We start from the raw sequence: 18,629 nt of genomic DNA on the forward strand, positions 1-18,629 counted from the left end.
CACCGCCATTTTCCTTTCGTGTATCATATATCATCTCAGTGCTTGAACATATTCGATCATGCTTGATCATACTCGATCATACTTGATCGTTCATACTTGATCATACTTGAACTACTCGATCATTCTTGAATATACTCGATCATGCTTGAACATACTCGACCATACTCAATCGTTCTACTCGATCATACTTAACATACTCAATCATATTCGATCATGCTTGAACATACTCAATCATGGTTGTTCAAACTCGATCATGATCGAACATACTTGTTCATACTTGATCATACTCGCGTATTTTGCATGTTTTCAATATTATGCATTATTAGTTACCTCATTTATTCAACTACCCACCAACTTTAGTAATAACTGTTCTAATTGTTTGCTGGTTTTATTCCACTTGTGTATTTCCACTACCCATTCAACCACTTTATTAATGACTCAACCAGTTTATTAATTGGATTTAAGTTCATTCACGATGTAAACTTAATATTCTAGGCTAGTCACACTTTTTTTAAATATTTTTTGGGTTATTATTAATGTTCAACAACCACCATTCTCCTTTCACTTTTTCTATATAACAACATTGGTCATTCTCTATTTGCTTAAAGCTTCCACTGTCCAATATTTATTTTGTCAATCCGGTGAGTTGTTTAACTTTGATTTGTCATTTTCTACTTTCTAATGTTTGGTTATGATATTTTCATATTATTGATTTTCTAACTTTTGGTTGTTTGGTGGGTGGTAAGGTGTCTCGTTGTGTTTTGATCCAACAACCTGTGGACTCCATCTATATCATACTTTATAAAAGTAACATAGGTACTTCTCCCGAACTAGTTATCCTTCTACATTATAAGTATTTATAGATTTTTTCTAACTTTTTTTTTATTGTTTTGTTATGCAACCCAAACTAATACGAAATATTCAATTAGTTCGAAGTTGGTGCATTATTTTTTTTTTTGTATTCCTCTATATTCTATTTCAGTTGTATTTTTTTGTGTTATTATTTTTGGTGTGTTACTTATACAATGGATCTATTGCACGGACTGTTTGACATTTTTGGTATTGATATTTTTTTTAATTTTTTTTATGAGTATTTGCAATGTCTTCATTTAATTTTAATGTTTACATGCTTCTTAATATTAAAGTTACCTAAGTTACCTTGCAAAAGTGTGGGATTTATATTTTTGGAATATTGAACAATAAAAATATAGCTTAATTAATCGATAAATATAAATATATTACTTAGATTTAATAAATTTCAGTAATTAATATAATCATCGTTAATTATTTTAATATAAATTATCAATGCAATCATTTTTAATTATTTTAATATAAAATTGGATTGTATACCATATATTGATGTTGGAAAGAATAAAAAAAATGCAATCAATGTCTTCTTGCAAATATGATGGATACAATAATTGGATTATAAGATTTTTTTTTTTAAAAAATAGTGTTCATACGAGTAAATTATTATAGAGTACAAAAACTAAACCAGATAGCACTGGCATAAAAGCTCTACACACTCAAACACATATATATGAATTCAGACATAACAACTATGCACACTCAAACACATGTTGTAAAGGTGTTATTGAATAGATCTATTGCTTAAATAGAAATCCAATAAAATTGAAAGTCCTTGGACTATTGGATAATTACTTGAACTTTATATGGAAACATAAAGGTGGATCAGGTTCAAGTAAATAGTCAAAATGATCTATAGTATATGAATAAGGTTGGGTACCTTATTCTGGTAACACTATTGGATATGGCCCGTCTGTAGTTGTTACAAGGAGTTGTAAAGTGCTACAAACGATGGGATCCTAATTCGTTCACGTTGGACATGAGGAGTAGGGGTGTCCTTGTGCAAAAGGGTTTGTACAAGATTGGACCACGAAATGAGTCACTATTACTTTATAAGATTGGACCACGAAATGAGTCACTATTACTCTATAAGATTGGACGACAAAATGAGTCACTATTACTTTATAACCCTGTTTACTGTTTAAGATTGACTATTTCAAAGCGATGACCTAGGTAACTTGACATTAATCCTAAGCTGACTATGAACTCCTATTTATTCAGGATAAATTTGTATAGGTGAGGGTTGGCTCGACAACATCGGCGCAATAAAACTACCATTTCAGGGGTAAGACTGGATAAATAGTTGGGGACATACAAGAGGGAATTCACTCCCATCCGTTTTAGAGATAGTAGAGATTGATTGTTGCTTTAAGTGGGCCCACCCTCTCATTGGCCCGATAGGGACTCGTTTTGTTGATTGAATCACAAAATCATTGTTCATTAGGGATCAGTGAGAACTTAGGAACAAAATGTAATTTTGGGGGTAAAACAGAGATTTGACCTAATCAATATTACGAAAAACCTAATCTAATGAGTTTAGTCGATTAATTCAAATTAGAATCAAACGGAATTGGAAAAATATATTTAAATATAATTTAAATATATAAAAATGAATTTGTGTAAAAATTAATTTAATTTTAGATATTAAATTAATTAGAATTATTTAAATTGTTTAAATAATTATTTGTTAATTTTATTAGAAAATTAATTTTGAAATTAATTTGTAAAATCAATAAATTTTTATTTTAGAAATAAAATATAATTTTAAAATCAAAATAGATTTTGGAAATTAATAAAAACACAAAAATGAGAAATGAGATTTTTCATGTTCATCTTCAAAATAACTCACAAAGAAACCAACCTCTTCCTTCAACCAATGAGCTGCATCCCATAACCGATTATTTGGAGGCTATATTCTTAAAACTCATTAAATTGTTTCCAAAATGAATTAAAGTGTTTATGGATCCTAAACTCTTCCACTAACTGTCGATCCAACACAGACATATGAACTCAAACATAACAACTTTCCACACCAAAACACATAGATATTAGAAACTCTTCAAATCCCACATCCTATATCATCTCAACGTAAAAAATAACCCAATATATTTTTGGTGTGTCTAGGGATGATGGAAACAAGAAAGAACTAATTAAATAAGTTCTCCGTTAGCGTGAAAGTTAAAAAAAAAAAAAGGGGAAAATTCTTCATCTTCTTCGTGAAAGCACTGTCGCGCATCCCTTCTTCGCGTGGACCAGTCGCACGACGTCAACACCGCTGCGGATTTCCCTTATCGGCTGTTTCGCGGCCGTCGACCGCCGCCCAACACCGTGGATCGTTGGCGTATTTCCCTTATCGGCTGTTTCGCGGCTGCTTTCTTCCACGAGTCTCAGCTGCGCCGCCAGCCGCCGCCTGTGCCCAGCCACGCACCGATGATGCCGCCGTCGGTCGCCGATTAGGCCTGCTGCCATCTTCGCCGGAATCCTAGATTTTGTAGTTTACCCATAATATTTGGGGCTTGTTTGGAGTACGTTTTGGAGGAATTCGAGATGCTTTCTAGCGGAATTAAACTTGTTTCGATCCATTCGTGGAATTTAATTATAGTAAATTGTTAAAGTTGGTTATCGTGATAACTTTTCTCCGGATTTAATTCAAGGTAAGTGACAGTTTGGTATTAGGCATCCTAATTTAGATTTATCAAGTTGTTTAATGGATTTTAAAAGCATGATTTGAAATTTGTGATACTCTTTATGTTTATGAATGTTACGGAAAATTTTAGCATATTTGGATCTATATGACATGTTATGAATTATGTTGTGGGATTAATTATGAATTTCATGTATGTGATGCATGATAGACTAGCAGAGACAATCTAATGCATGTTTTTATTTCAGGAGACCGATGGGTCCAGTATCATGTTTTAACGGTGTATCTTTGAGCCACTAGAAATACTTGAACCAACAAGTTTACTTCCATGTTTTTTTCTTCATGTTTGACGGTGCGCCATCAAGCCATTAGACATGCATGAATCGACATGTTTACGTTCTATGTTTCTTTTCCATATTTGACGGTGTGCCATCAGGCCACTAGACATGCAAGTTAAGGCGATACAGGTTATCCCCTTAATTTAATGAAGTCACTTGCTAGGTATTTTATACTCATCCTATGTTTATACGTCATTCAAGTAAGGGCAAGAATACTAACAAGAGGAATCCATCCCTCATAGTGTTAACAGGACTAGAAAACTATACGCCTCTTTCATGTTTTACGTTTTTCTTTTCATGGACTTGATTTTTGACCGAATCTAGATGTTAAAAGATTTTCAATTTCAACTAATCTTTTCCAAATTTAAAATTTATATTTTAGGGAACATGATTTAAATTATATGAATTCTTTAACTGAAATTTTGTTTGAATTATTTATTTAATACAATATTTCAATTTTCTTATTTTAAATGTATATATTTTTTACAAGTTTATGCATGCATGAAGTAACAACCATATTAGGTGGTTAGAAAGTTGGATTGTTACATTAAAACAAAATTTTTCAAAGTTCGGCAAATAATTTAGATTATCTTCATGGTCCATGAGTTTATATATACATATATACATTTAACAGCAATAAATAGAGAAAATATCAATTTTGAGCTTAAATTTGTTGGGTTGCATCAATATGGACCATAAATTTTCAAATTCATGAATTGTAATTCTAAACTTAAAGAAAAATTATTTTAAATGACAAAACTGTTGAAATTATTTACAAATAATAGCAAAATATCATAATCTATCCGATAGACACAAATAATAATCTATTATAGTCTATCATCTAAAATTTTGATATATTTATAAATATTTTGATTTATTTTTCTATATTTAAAAATAGTCGAAACTTAAACCACGGCTGCAATTTTAATCCTTTTATAAGTTCTCATCCAAAGTATTCATTAAAAAAAAGTTTATTTTTTTGTAAAAATATATTTTATTGAAATCAATGAATTTATGAAGAATTCTTGGATTGTGTGTGCGTGTGTTCCTTTTAATTATTATTATTATTATTAAAATGAGTAGGTGAGCTAGAATTGAATATATTTTTAAAATTCTAATACTTTTGAAGTTTATAGTTAAAAGTAATGTTTTTCCAAAAGGAATATATATATATATCAAATGTGGAGAGGTTTAGTTTACTTTTGAAATTTATTGTCGGACTTGATTTAATAATGAAAAATAGTCCTTTTTAAAAATATTCCTTTTCCCCAACTCTGAACATGGAAATTGGAATAAAGAAAGTTTCAACAGGGGAATTGAAAGGACAGAGGAAGATGTGTGTTGTAGCTTATTGGATCAAGTTAAAGTTGATTTGGTATTGATTCCTATCTTGATGCTCTGATTTCGTTTTTATGTTGGATGAGACTTACAGTTGATGAGTGAGCCCAAATTCAAACGAAATCGGGAAGTCAAATAAAGAAATACACATATTAAAAGGAAGATGTAGAAGCCTCAAGTAATGGATCGATCAACCAAGTCTGATAAATATTGTAAGTTTGAGATTGATGGTTCAATTTTTACAATTATTGTATGTTTGAATATCAAATTTTAACCTTTATAAAAAATTGTTGGTTCAATTGCTACATTTAAAAATTTGAGAGTGTAATTGCAATTATGATAAATTTTGTAAGTTTGATGGTCTAATTTTAATATTTTGAAAATTTGTCGATAAAAAAAACCTATTTTTCAAAGCGTTGAGACTAAAAAAAAAGTAAAATTTTCATATATTTTATTTTAGTTTGGAATTTGAAGTTTGTAATTATTTAGTTGTTGAAGTTTTAAAATTATAAAGAAATAGTTGAGCTTTGATATATTTATTAAAATTCATGCAATAATTTTTTTTTTTAAAAAAAACTAAAGATCTAGAATTTCATTAGATAAAAAATTCAAATCTCTCTCTTATAAATCAATTAATTTTTAAAAGTTTTAAATTCGTCAAGAAAATATTACTTTTGAATGAGATCAAAGTTATGGGTACTAAATTGTCAAAAAAAGATTTCTTTATCATCATTCATTTTCAATTTGACATTTTTCATTAACTTGCTTAACTGTCAAATAAATATTAATTTTCAATTTAACATTTTTCACCGACTCACACATCATGGAATAAATCGAAAAACAAAGTATTATGCAAGATTGAATATTATAAAGGATAAAAAATAAATAATTCATTGAATTATCAAATAAAGATTCATTTTTTAACTTATCAAAATCAACTAGAAAATTATTTCAACTTCACTTTAGTTTTTTCTTCTTAATACAATATTCGTGAAATTAGGGTTCAAATAACCCGACAATCCGAACAATTCGGACTACGTAATCCAAAATATAAAGGTTAGGTTGGGTTAATTTTATTTTTGGGTTGGGTTGGATTAAACTTCTTCAATTTTTGTTGGATTGGGTCTCGCTAAAAAAGTTGGGTTGACCCAACCCAATTCGAATTATATATATATAAATAAAATATACTATATATATTTTTCTTTGTTTAAAATTTGGTTACTTTATATTGATTAACTTGTGAATTTTAAATATTTTTCTTTTAAAATTGTTATGATATTTGTGTCTATTTGAAGTTTGCAATAAATTTCTTAGATATTTGAATTTTATAAGATTTTAGTTATTAGTCATGTGTTGTATATAAATTTATATATTTTTAATTAAAAAGAAAAAAACAAATTATAACCCAACAACTCAACCCAACCTAGAGATTTTATTTAGGTTCTTTGGATTGGTCCAAAAAAACACCCTCAATCCAACCCAATCCATGTACGTTCCAATGTGAAATGTAAACTAAAGATTCACCAAATTATCAGCTAAAATTTAGTATTATTTCTTTATAACACTTAGTCCTTATATTAAACCTTTTTCTAAAAAAATTGGTAATAAAAATTGTGTCGTAGCTGTTGGTATTTGAAATTGGTAATGAAAATTATCATAGCTGAACAATTTATCCATATTTGAAATTGGTAAGAAAAAAGACATTCCATCTTCGAAATTGTATGAAGAAAAAAAACGTTTAAAAATTTAGTACATGTATAGTTTTATAGATTAGAATATTTTACTGGAAACAAAATTCTTAACATAAAAAAGGAAAATTTTGTGCTGCCAATTAAGGAAAATCTATTGCTGGAAGTGTGTTTTATATATATTTGCTTGTGGATTACACAAAATCCCATTCTCAAATTTAAACCACACACATTATTATCCAAATTTATTACAGTTTATGAACACGACAGCTTCATCTTCTTCTGTAAAGCTCATTACTACTTTGAGCATCGACGGCGATGGAATCTGAGGCCTCATTGCCGCCACTATCCTCTCCTTTTTTGAGTCCCAACTTCAGGTGCTTCGTTAATTCTAAAATTTTAATTTTTTATAACAATCTAATTATCTATTATATATTATATTATTTTTTTTTAAATTTTAAATATGCAGAAACTTGATGGAGGGGAAGCAAGAATTATGCAAATTACTTCAACGTGACTGCCAGAATAAGCACCGACGGACTAGTCCCAACAATGTTAACTATACCAAATGAAAACAACAGACCTTTGTTTCCTACTAAAGATATTAAGGATTTTTACCTTAACTATTGTCATAAAACTTTCCCCCAAGACGGTTTTATTTTTTTTTAAAAAAAATAAATAAAATTGATGAATTAAGATAAATTTAATTATATCATATTTAAATGCTAGATGGATACCATTGACACTCAAGAAATTGATAGGATCAAAATACAGCAGACAGTATCTCCATAAGATCATTAGGGAGAAACTCGGAAGAATAATATTGCACCAAATTCTTACGAATGTGGTTATCCCAACATTCGACATTAAACTCCTCTAGTCAACCATCATCTTCACTTATAAGGTTAGTGTAATTAATTAAATTAGTTAAAATCTTTAATTTTAGTCCAAATTTTAATTTTTCGTAATTAATTGTTAGATTAATGTAATTTTTAGTGACACACAACTAAAGAAAAATCCTTTATTAGACGCCTTGGTATCAGATATATGTATCTCAACTTCAGCAGCACCTACATATCTTCCGACGCACCACTTCAATCACCCATAAGTTGTATGTTTTAGTTTTACTTAATTCATAAGTTTCAAATATTATTTATTTAAAAAATTATCTTTTTCCTTCGTAATTTCTAAAAAATGTGCTCGTTTTTTCACAATTACTTGACAAACATTGTTGACGATTTCCGAAGTAATAAAGGAGATAGTAGTCGTCTTCGTTGCAATTTTTAGTGATATCTATAGGGATAGAGTCGTCAAGAGAGGAGATGTATAAATACACGACAAAGAAAGCAGAGTGAGATTTGTTAGAGTGGTTGAATCTAACTATTGATGGATTTTCTTACGCAAGTTTTGATTTGGTAGATTTATTTCTTGATGAGATTCTTGAAGTTTATCACTCTAAGAATAACTACCTTCAAATTCAAGACGATAGTTTAAAGAGTAATGATGTTTCTTCGGTGGATGGGACAACAGAGAGGAATCTGAATCATCTTGCGAGAATTAGGAAAAACCTGTTGAAGAAAAAGATTTCAAAAGTGAATTTGGAGACGGGGATTCGTGGAGATTTTGGATTTTTAGAAACTAATCAACAAACTATGATTAGATATGCTAAATTATTTTCTGAACGAAAAAAGGCCTGCTGCTCTCTACCTTATCAATTAACTAATTGCTATTACTTTGTTAAGATATTCCATGTTTTTGTGATATCTAGCTGCGTTGTATTGCTTTAGTTTCAATATTATTATTAGTAATTTTTCTTTTGCAATGTTTATTTGTTTTCTTTGTTCAGTTTCCTCTTATTTCCTCTTTTTATTTTGAGCTAACTACTCTACCAAATGTCAATATTAAATACTAATAATAAACTAAAATATGAATCTGAATGAATGTCGCAATATAATGCACTTTTAATTTCAAAGATAACTAATATTTTTCAAAATGAGAAAGTGGTAAGTTATAAGCGAGGTGGATTAATGAAAATTAGATAAAACTTAAATTATCATTCTATCTAAATATATACTATATTGAAAAAAGCAATAAGGAGAGAATTTTTCTCTTTCTTTTTTACCCTTACAATTTTTAAAATGTTGTTATTATATCTCTTCGGTTAAAATCTTACTGGTAGATACCTCACCAATCAAACTCTTTTATCGAACACACTTATGCAAAGAGACTTCTTCCTTTCTACGATAACCACCCTAACCTTTTTTCTTTTTTTCTTTTTTTTTTCTTTTTTTTTATTTTTAAATTTAAATCTTTGTAGCATTTTATTTTGTAACTTGTTCATAAGTAACTATTTTACCAGAGATTGAAATGGGATCGAAACACACATGACTCTACAATTTATGCATTGATACGACTAAATGACAATTCCAAAATGAAAAATTAAAGTTGAATTTCAAAACGATAATTCCATATTCTTTTTCCCTCTATTTTACTTTTGTTCAAATTACATTTTGGAGAAAATGTTAATGGTTGTGGAATTTTTACTTTGGCTAATTGGACGAATTTTTATAACTTATGTTGTGTAGGTGTTGAGAGGAAATAATATACGACATTGTGAATGTTTTAAAAGGTATTGGAGTAATGAATTGGTTGTTGTTGTTTTGTATGTTTCTTTAGTTGCACCTTTTCGCAAAGGCAAAGAACCAATGTATATGGATAGGATTTTCTTGCATTCCAAGCCATTACACATAACTAGATATTTGCAATGATATGTTAATATTCATATTTACATTTTTTTTCCCCAATATTCTATTTATAAAAGGGGATAATTTTTATATACCTATTTTGCATTTTTATTTTTATTGAATTCTTATATTACTCTTTGTCAATAAAATGAGCATTTTCGAGTGTAGGTGTCCATTAATAATAAAATAGATTTGACCTTCTAATTTTAAATTCACAAATTATATTTATATATTTCAAAATTAAAGTTTTACATAGAATAGGTGCAATTGTTGTTGGTGGATACAAATCTTTGAGAGTATGTGTTTGATGAGCACCAAATAATGCAAATGGAATGTGACTATTTAGAAGGTGGTGGTTATACATCGAACATATGCTTCTTCTCGTATAGGTGTGAAATGTAGATATAACAGAAAAAAAATAAATTGTTTGATTATGTTCTTAATTAAAAGAATATTTTGCATAGCTAAAATTTAGAACAAAAAAAAAAAAAAAAAAAAAAAAACAAAAATACAATATCTTTTAAAGAGGCAAGTATAAAAGTAAATAAAGTAAATTAAATATATAAAAAGTTCGGAGATTTAAATTATAGAGATCTTTTTAAATATTAAAAAATATTTAAAAATATTTATACTTTATAGCAACAAAACACTTTTGTAACTTTTTGCTATAAAGTGTAAATATTTTTTAGATTTTTTATTTATAAGAATTTCCCTCCATTTTTATACACATGCATAAATTAGTTAATAATCTTGAACTTTTATGTAAACATTAGAATAAAGATTCCAAAATAGTTAAGAAAATTGAGATTACTTCATTCCAAAAGAAATTATTAATTTTCAAATTAAATTTTACATGTATTATATTGGTCTTTTAAAATTAAAATAGAATCTTGATTTTTTAAATTATATTGCATTAAATTCTTTCATAATTTTATGGAGATTAAAACAAATTTCAAATACTATTTAGTTAGGACAAAATCATGTTTATATAGTTGAAATTGAGGGGAAAAAAATACAGGATCTTTTAAAGAGACAAGTATGAAAGTAAATAAAATAAATTGATACATAAAAGTTGGGAGACTTAAACTATATACACATGCACAATTTTTTTAAGAATATTGAATTTTTACTTAAAAATTAGAATATAAATCCTAAAATAGTTAAGAAAATTGAGATCGTTGAATTCCAAAAGAAATTATTAAACTTCAAATTAAAATTTCACATGTATTGTACTAATTATTTTAAAATTAAAATTTTATCTTGATTTTTTAAACTATATTGTAATCAACTTTTCCATATATTTCATGAAGATTAAAACAAACTTCAAATACTATTTAGTTAGGATAAAATGATCTTTAAATAAAAACTAAACATTTTTTAGTTACTTTAAACTTTTCCATATATTTCATGAAGATTAAAACAAACTTCAAATACTATTTAGTTATGATAAAATGATCTTTAAATAAAAACTAAACATTTTTTAGTTACTTTAAATTAAAACTACAAAATTTTATGGAACTATAGAACCTAATATCTTACTATTTAATTCTTAGTTTTTCGTAAAATTATCTTTTATCACCCTTTTCCAGGAATACTTACAATAAAATTTGTTTAGTACTCTACAATGTAGAACAATTTATTTATGAAAAAAAATAATCATATGAAAATATGAAAATAAAAATTGTTACATTTTCTAATTCTTAAAAGTTTTGGGTAATTACAAACAAAAAATGATTTACATTATTTTAATTTTTTTAATAAAGACTACAAGATTTCACGTGTATATGCATGTGTTTTTTAACTAATATTTTAAAATTGATTAGATTTTTGTCTTTACTTTATATCCTTAATTTATTGGTGTTTTTTTTAATAAAAAATGATAAATGGTAAAAATCTCCATAAAATAGTGATATGTAATAACATAAAATTGAGCCCATAAATATTAAAATCGGTTCCCAAATTTACAATATAAATTGGATTCTTAAAAGTGATGCGAAAAACTTATAGAATTGATACAATTGTTTACCAAAATTAAAAAACAGAGAGCAAAATATTATATTTAGGTCATAAAGTTTGTGAGAGGATGACAGAAAAAATAAATAAAGGGGAAACGGAAAAATGGGGGAGGCTCATCCGTCCACGTGAAGCATCAAGATCAACGCAGTTGTCGAATCGCTGTCCCGCTTTCAAGTTTCCAAAACCACTCCACTCCACAGCTTCCCTTCTTAAACCTTCTATCCAGCCAAACCCCATCCCTATCGCCAAAGCCAAATCTCACTTTCTTTGTGGTTTTAATTTTAGAGACTAAATGGCAGATTGGGGGCCGGTGGTTATAGCGGTGGTGCTGTTCGTGCTGCTCAGTCCTGGCCTCCTCTTTCAGATCCCAGCCAGATCAGGACGAGTCGTTGAATTTGGGAACATGCAAACAAGTGGGGCTTCCATTTTAGTCCACGCCGTCATCTTCTTCGGCCTCATCACTATCTTCCTCATCGCCATCGGCGTTCATATCTACACTGGCTAAACTCTGTTCTTCTCTTTAATTTATGCCCCTGTTATCTGTACGTTTCTTTATTGGCTTTTTTTTTTTCTTTTCCTAATTTATCGGTTGTTGTTACGAGACTTGTGATTGATACTGTATCATTGGGGTTTCAATGTAAAATTGGTTTAATTTGAAACGAGATCCTTAAATTGAATGGTTGTTGTTGGGTATTTGGTACGAAGGTAGAGGAGAAGAAGGGGAAAAGATTCCGATTCGACTCAAATGCGAAGTCGAAGTATGATTTTGAAACAAAAGGATTCCGAGATACGATTCCCATGGGTTTTACAACCATTAACACGTGCTTTTACTGTTTCATCCTCTTCCTCTTCCTTTTTCGTCCGTTCGGTCTCGACGTTGAAGATGCCCTGTAGGCCACCGCGTCTGGTCGGTGGCTTGCACCCAATAGACGCCGGGCCCACATTTGCGCCTCGATTTTTCTTTTTTTCTTATTTATATATATATCTTTATCTTCTGCCTAAATAAATAAATAAATAAAAATAATACTCTTTTCATCTATAAGAAAATAAATCATATCAATACCTATCATGGATGATGAAGCCATTTTTTTTTTTTCTTATATTTAAAAATATTTTTATTTTCGTTCCATATATATTGAACAAGGTGGTGGTTTTATTTAGGTTAAAAATTATTCCAACTAAGTCAATTGTCCAACTTTATGTTCAGATCATTTTAATAATTTTAAATTTAATCTTATCTATGGAGTATTTTTACTATAAATTCAAGAAACATATTTACATGCTAAAAATTCTAAAAACATATTTATATATTATATTTTCTCCATGGCGCGTAGTGAGAAGATTATTTAATTTGAGGTTAATTAACCAAACAAAGTGAGAAAAAAAAGTTTAGTGAAATTTGATGTTGTAGCAAAGTTCTATGATGTATGGGAATTCTACGAGAGAGCCGTTTGGGGAGTTTTATCATGTATGGGAATTTGATGGTTAATTATCTTCATTGGAGAAGCTTATCATGAATTGCTCTCATTTTCATATCTAATATCACTTCTCAATCGTAAAGGTCGGTAATTTGAAAAGTGGGATCTATTTCATCTTTTACGTTTGATTGTGTTTACTGGTGTCCCACAATTTTCCTAATACGTGGTCTCCCATTGAAAATCCGTAATGAAGTAATGTAATATGAATGAAAGGTGTAGGATGATCAATCGAATTGTGTTTGAATATTGAGTGGGATGCACATTTTTTTTTGTTGATAATTTTGTTTGATTTTCCAAAATTTGCAATTCACAAGTCATCAATTATCGTCGCACTGCTTGGGTTTATCGGTGATGGTGAGTGGTATAAATGATTGTTACCATTTACCCAATTTTTAGGGTTTCTGGTCTACTACTAAATGGAATAAAAAATCATATCGATAAATTTGTCCTCATACATCATCAATTATTGTTGCATCACTTGGGTTTATCAGTAACAATGAGTGGTTTAAATGATTATTACCATTTATCTAATTTTTAGGATTTCCTGTCACACCCTCTCCCAAGACACCCTATTAATCTGGAAAGAGATGTGAAGACAACAGATGTCAACCCTCTTATGACATTTACTGCTCATTTAGTACCTGTAATCTGTCTCCTCGTTTTTGCATAATCTAATAAACAAATAAGTAAGTATGTATGTATATATGTATGTATATCCAGATGTCCCAAGCATAAGCCATAGAGGCAACATGAACTTCAGATAATAACATAGCTAGGTTGTCCATGATAAACTTCGTATAATTATTGATAGACCAAAGCTCATACTCAGCAAACTCACTGACATATTTATAGACTTAGGTCTCTACCTTTTTTCTGCTCTTATGTACATGAATACAAAATACTTCAAACTTAGTATAGACCTAAGGACTTCTTGGTCTATCTAAATCTTCTCATAGTTTTATGGTAGACTGATAGTTGTAAGCTAGGTATCGAGAACCCAATCGCTACCTAGGGAAGGAAAACATTTTGAAAAAGTGAGCTGGGAAGCCCATAACTTACAATCTTGCCCATATAAAGCTTAGCTAACTTGTCAAGAGTAAATGTTACTTTGATTGGAAGGAAGCTCTTGAAACTAAACTTCATTTCAATATAGCTTTTCATCCTCAAACAGATGGTCAACCAGAAAGGACCATACAGACATTAGAGGACATGTTACGAGCATGTGTGCTACAATTCAAAGGTAGTTAGGGTACACACTTTCCTTTGATGAAATTTTCCTAAAACTGTAGCTACCACTCCAATATTGGAATGACAACTTATGAGGCATTGTATGGGAGATAGTGTAGGACTTCAATGTGCTAGACTGAAGTAGGAAAAAGAAAGATGATAGGGCCAGAGTTAGTCCAAGCTATCTCAAAGAATATTAAGTTGATCAGGGAAAGCCTAAAGGTAGCTCGAGATCATCAGAAGAGCTATGCAGACAAGTGATGAAGAAAATTAGAGTTCGATGTCAAAGATTAGGTCTTTCTTAAGTTATCTCCATTGAAAGGTGTATTACGCTTCGGTAGAAAAGGGAAGCTAAGTCCGAGGTATATTGGACCATATAAGATTATAGAACATGTTGAACCATCAGCTTACAGATTAGAAGTGCCAATAGAGCTGTCCAGAATACATGATGTATTCCATGTATCAATGTTGAGAAAATATTTTCCAGATCCATCTCATATTCTTTAACCACAGTCAGTTCAGCTGAAGAAGAACTTGACATATGAAGAGGAACTAGTTCAGATCATGGACAAGAAAGAACAAATGTTAGAAACAAGACTATTACTTTAGTAAATATCTTGTGGAACAATCATGAAGTGGAAGAGGCCATTTGGCAAACAGAAGCTCAGATGAGAAGCATATACCCACATCTTTTCCTATGAGGACGTTCAACTGAATTTTGAAGACGAAGTTCTTCTAAGGGCAAGGTAAATTTTAAACCCTAGAACTTGAGTTCCTAAGCATCTATACTTTGAAGTTAATTTTGGTGTTGTATGCTTTAAGATACTTAGTAAATTTTAATCCTTATGATATAGGTGTGGAACTTGGTAAAGGAATGAAATAATAATGGGATTTTCTCTAAGTGTTAAGCTTGAGAAATTCTAAGTTAAATCATGAAGTGAAGTTCTCGGGTAGTTAAGTTGAAGGAACTCTTACTGAAGAGTTCCATGAGCGCATTCGGATCGCTCCGATCTCACTGTGACCAAAATACAACAATATACATTTAAACATACAATTATGCAAACAAATCTTAATTAATGGCGTGCTATGAACAAGATATAACAAAGGAGAGAGTTCCATACTAGTTGAAGACAATCTTCAATCTTCGGAACTCAACGCAACGGAACCCTCCACCTGATCAACCAATGCCCAGCAGCAACGTCGACTACAACAGCACGAACAACCGCATGAACATGAATGCCGCGGGGACGACAACACCAGAAAAGAGCCCCGGATATTCTCAGAGTGAGAACCCAAAGTGTGGTCTTTGGTGAATTTGGTAGAGGAAGGAGGAAACACGGATCGTATAGGCGATAAGCAAGTGGAAGGGAAAAAGGCACTATTGCATAGCACGATGCTTATCGTTTAGGAGGCACTACATGATCGTGTAGGATTTACTGAACGATCGTTTAGGAAACGGTATACGATCGTTTAACAAAATCGGCATGCTATACGATCGTTTAGAGAAGCTATCTGATCGTATAGGAAATAATGTGCAATCGTTTAGGCGGAGGTAGACGATCGTTTAGGCGGAGAGTGACTATCGTATAGGCTCTTGAAATGCTTAAGCAATCGTTTACTATTCTACCAGCGCGGTCTCTTGATCTTTTTGGACGACGACTTCGCGCACCATTCAAAATGAAACAATTTCATTTTTATTTCATCAGTTACAATAATCGACGTTGCCCCACTAACCCACGTTCAAACGTGTTTTTTGGGTTAATTATCATATAATTAACCAACTAAAATAATAATAAATATAATCATATTATACTTTTAACCTATAGTTTGATATCACATATCTACTATAGTATTTTCTCCTCTACTTAATATAAATCATATTTATATCTAATTTCCTCCAAAATAATGTATCTCATACATTTAACCAATTATATCATATATAATTATCCAGTCCAATTATATCATATATAATCGAACTTCCTCTTGTCAATTTGAACATTTCAAATTAACCCAAACACTGGTTCTCGACTTTATCCAAGCTACCTAGGGGACCTAATGGACTTGTGGCTTGAAGCTCCAACGGTCCGTAAATAGCTGACTAAGCTCTTTAGACACGAGATCCACCATCCGTTAACTGTCAGGCATTTCACTAAAGACCAACAGCTGAACTCTTCTTACCACAGATATATTTCTGTGTCCATCGGATATAACCAATCATGAGTGCGATGACCCTTCATAGATGCTCGTAAGTACAGCTGGGTCAAATTACCGTTTTGCCCTTGTAGTTACATCTCACTCCTTAAGTACCACTGATTTCTCTAATGAACAATACAACATAGTCAAACTATGTGTGAACACTTCTCGGGCCAAGAGAAGGTGTGTGGCACCACATCGTTCAAGCCCTGGAATCAGCCCTTAAGGGAGCTATCTATCTACTTACCCCTGCCTCGGGGAAAGAATGAATTCCATCTTGTGTAGCTGAGTTCCCAGCTCCCAAATCAGATGAATCCCCAAAATGGTAGGTTTGAATCGGCGACCTGGCCACTCGCACCTATACAAATCAAATGACCGCCCTCAATGGCAGGAGTTCCCAACTCACTCAGGATTGAGGTCATGTTACCTATGGTCATCCTAGTGAAGTGAAGTCTTTGTCATGAACGATGTTATATAACGAGACGTTAATACTTTGTGGTTAGATCTTATACAAACTCTTTGTACAGGACACCCCCACTCGCATGTCCCCAACACGAATGATCAGGATCAGACCATCTGTGACAAGTCACAACACTTGTGACCATTCCACAAAGCGGGCCGTGTCCGTAGCAATACTAGGATAAAGTTTCTCTCTTATATCCATATACTACAGACCATTTTGGTTATCACTCAAGACATGATCCACTTGTATGTCACCACATACATGCTTGAGTCACATACAGATAACCAGGGATTTTATGTTTATTGGTTTGTGGTAAAATAAATAAAACAAGCAACTGAGCAAAATACAAGATGTGAAGTAAATATTATATATTATACAACACAAGCGTTCATACAAACTGTTTACAAACTACAGGACACGAGACTTTAGGGCATCAACCGTCAATTAAGTGTTTTAAACACTTGGTGAAATTTTGAGGATGACCTGAAGAAGAGGAGACTAGGTGCTCAAAATGCTTCAACTTTACACAATCTCTTCAAAATAATTTGTTTCTTTTAACTCTTGGTCGCTTCTTTAGGAAATCTTTTTTAGTCTTAGATTCAACAAATTTCTGCTCAAAAGTATTTTTCTAGATTTAAACAACTTTTGCATATATATATATATATATATATATATATATATATATATATATATATTTTAATAAAACAACATGTGTTTCTTGCAGGGGTACAATTTGCATCTCGATTATTTTTTTGCGCTCAAGAGGTTGAACTTGGTCACACTCTTCATTTTGGCTTGCCCCCACGGGTGTCATGCGAACATCCAACTACGATTGTGTTCCAAGCTCAATTCAACTCTTATCTTGGCTAAGTTTTTACTCGTGCCAGATTGTAGAGTTGTCTTTATTTCATTATATTTGAATTACATTGATCCTATTAATCTACTTTTGTTTTGGCTTACCTGCACGGGTGTCATGTGAAGTATCCAACTAAGGGAAAGTTCCTTTCTCAACTTAACTCTTATCAGGTTAGGATTTTCCTTTATACTGATAGTGGAGAGTATATATTATATATATATATATATATATATATATATATATATATATATATATATATATATATAAGATAGAAAATTCAAGGGTGAACGCATCTGCTCAAACCTTTCCCAACCCCCAAATTTTATAGGTGCAAGGTCCTCATTGCACTTGTTAAAAAAAAAGGGAAACAAACTTGTTCAAAAATTTTGAAAAAAAGGCTTGAGCAGATGCTTGCGCAAATACAAGGTAAGATGGATAAGAGTTGAAGAAGGTTCTTGGGTAAAAAGAAGCATGTGATGTACTGAGATGTGTTAAGTAATTGCATATATATCATCATAGCTGTTAAGCTAACAACGCAAAAAGATGATTGAAAGGAATGAATTTCAAAAGGATAAACGAGTAGTACATAAGGCAAAGAAATATAGGAAAGGAAAAAAAATGCATATCCACTGGAATTTAAGAAGTAAAAATGATAGAGCGTAAGGTACACTTAAAACAAACACAAAATAAATTACAAGTAAAAGAAAATAGTGAGATTTAGAGAACAACTTTTAAAACACACCCTCAAATTACATTGGTGGTGGAGGATCATTGTTG

General features: G+C 30.8%; 1 protein-coding gene and 1 pseudogene across 1 annotated transcript; both read left to right on the top strand.

Moving 5' to 3' along the window:
- The first annotated feature begins 7,132 nt into the window (after positions 1–7,132).
- On the top strand, positions 7,133–7,983 carry LOC120071975 (patatin-like protein 2; annotated as a pseudogene).
- A 3,538-nt stretch (positions 7,984–11,521) lies between these two features.
- LOC120071480 (DUF3339-domain containing protein) lies at positions 11,522–12,312 on the top strand. The gene has a single exon (XM_039023791.2). The coding sequence runs from the start codon at positions 11,928–11,930 to the stop codon at positions 12,138–12,140; it is 213 nt and encodes a 70-aa protein (XP_038879719.1). The 5' UTR covers positions 11,522–11,927; the 3' UTR covers positions 12,141–12,312.
- The last annotated feature ends 6,317 nt before the right edge of the window (positions 12,313–18,629 follow it).

The sequence above is a fragment of the Benincasa hispida genome, chromosome 2, assembly GCF_027475165.1.
Source record: "Benincasa hispida cultivar pf3 chromosome 2, pf3_genome.v1.1, whole genome shotgun sequence".
Taxonomy (NCBI): Eukaryota; Viridiplantae; Streptophyta; class Magnoliopsida; order Cucurbitales; family Cucurbitaceae; genus Benincasa; species Benincasa hispida.

Coding starts and splice junctions, on each gene's coding strand:
- LOC120071480 (XM_039023791.2), top strand. CDS start 11,928: ATGGCAGATTGGGGGCCGGTGGTTATAGCGGTGGTGCTGTTCGTGCTG.